Source organism: Alligator sinensis, unplaced genomic scaffold (assembly GCF_000455745.1).
Source record: "Alligator sinensis unplaced genomic scaffold, ASM45574v1 scaffold1329_1, whole genome shotgun sequence".
NCBI classification, from domain to species: Eukaryota; Metazoa; Chordata; order Crocodylia; family Alligatoridae; genus Alligator; species Alligator sinensis.
Window position 1 is genome coordinate 1,139,120 of NW_005842460.1, and position 1,128 is coordinate 1,140,247.

Genomic DNA, 1,128 nt, shown 5'->3' on the forward strand with positions numbered 1-1,128 from the left:
GGTCCCTGCCCCTCCAGCTGTACCAGCGCCTGCTGCTCTTCCCTGCAGACCTATGGCCTCCACCACCAGGACAAGAGGAGCGTGGAGATGTTCACCTTCGTGTGCCGCGTGCACCAGGGCAGCCCAGCCCAGCTCGCCGGGCTCAAGCCAGGTATGTGCACTGGGGCGGTGGTGAGAGGGACCCGGGCATCTGGGTCTGACAATGGGGATGAGCTGCAGGGAGCGGGTGCAGCAGTTGCTGGAGCCCCTGCCCTGCCAGAGCCTGTGGGGCATGGTGTGGGGAGGGGAAGGTACCAGCACCTGCCTGCAGGGCTGCCCTTATCCCCACCGTGGCTGTCCTGCCTTCCCACATGGGGCCTGGGCAGCAGGGGATGAGTGGGGTGAGGGGAGCCATCCTAGTGGGGGCAGGGAGGGCTGGTGACAGTCCCGGCTGGGAGCCGATGTTCCAGGCTCTTGCCCCAGCTGTGCAGGGGTTGGAGCAGGGGAGGTGGAGCCAGGACACCAGGGTCTCCTGTGCCACAGCCGGGAGGAGCTGGGGGGGCATCGTGTGGCTCCCACGCGGCAGGGTTGTCCTGCTGGTGTCAGTCCTGCTGGGCACGGTGCCCGGACACTGAGCCTGCCATCTGCCCCACAGGGGACAGCATCACAGCTGTGAATGGGCTGAATGTGGAGGGCATCCGGCACCGAGAGATCGTGGAGATCATCAAGGCCTCGGGAAACGTGCTCAGGTGGGGTGGGGTCATTGGAGCCCTGGGCTGGGGCACGGGGGGGGCCGCAGCCTGCTGCCTTGCTTACCTGGCTGTGCCCACGCAGGCTCGACACGCTGTACGGGACGTCCATCCGGAGAGCGGAGCTTGAGGCCCGGCTGCAGTACCTGAAGGTGAGCGGGCGGGGGCACACACCTGCACACGCATGCCCCCCTGTAGGCAGGGCTGTCGCTCACCCGTCTGCCCCTGTCTTACAGCAAACCCTGTATGAAAAGTGGGGCGAGTACCGCTCGCTGATGGTGCAGGAGCAGAGGCTGGTGCGTGGTGAGTGGGGGGCACCAGGGGCTGCGCCAGCCCCTCTTGGCAGGGGGGGGTGCCAGCTGCCTCCTGGGCGGGGGGGGCATGGAGCAGGGGCGCTGCT

General features: G+C 67.7%; 1 protein-coding gene across 4 annotated transcripts in view; it reads left to right on the plus strand.

The window, feature by feature from the left end:
* Window positions 1-1,128, plus strand: part of GRASP (general receptor for phosphoinositides 1 associated scaffold protein) — a 6,959-nt gene that overhangs the window by 4,360 nt on the left and 1,471 nt on the right. For all 4 annotated transcript variants that reach the window (XM_025212411.1, XM_014523244.2, XM_025212410.1 and 1 more), the window contains 4 exons: window positions 49-151; window positions 635-728; window positions 814-880; window positions 965-1,031. In XM_025212411.1, the coding sequence (XP_025068196.1) occupies window positions 88-151; window positions 635-728; window positions 814-880; window positions 965-1,031 (292 nt within the window). In that variant the 5' untranslated portion in view covers window positions 49-87. The remainder of the gene's footprint in view (window positions 1-48; window positions 152-634; window positions 729-813; window positions 881-964; window positions 1,032-1,128) is intronic.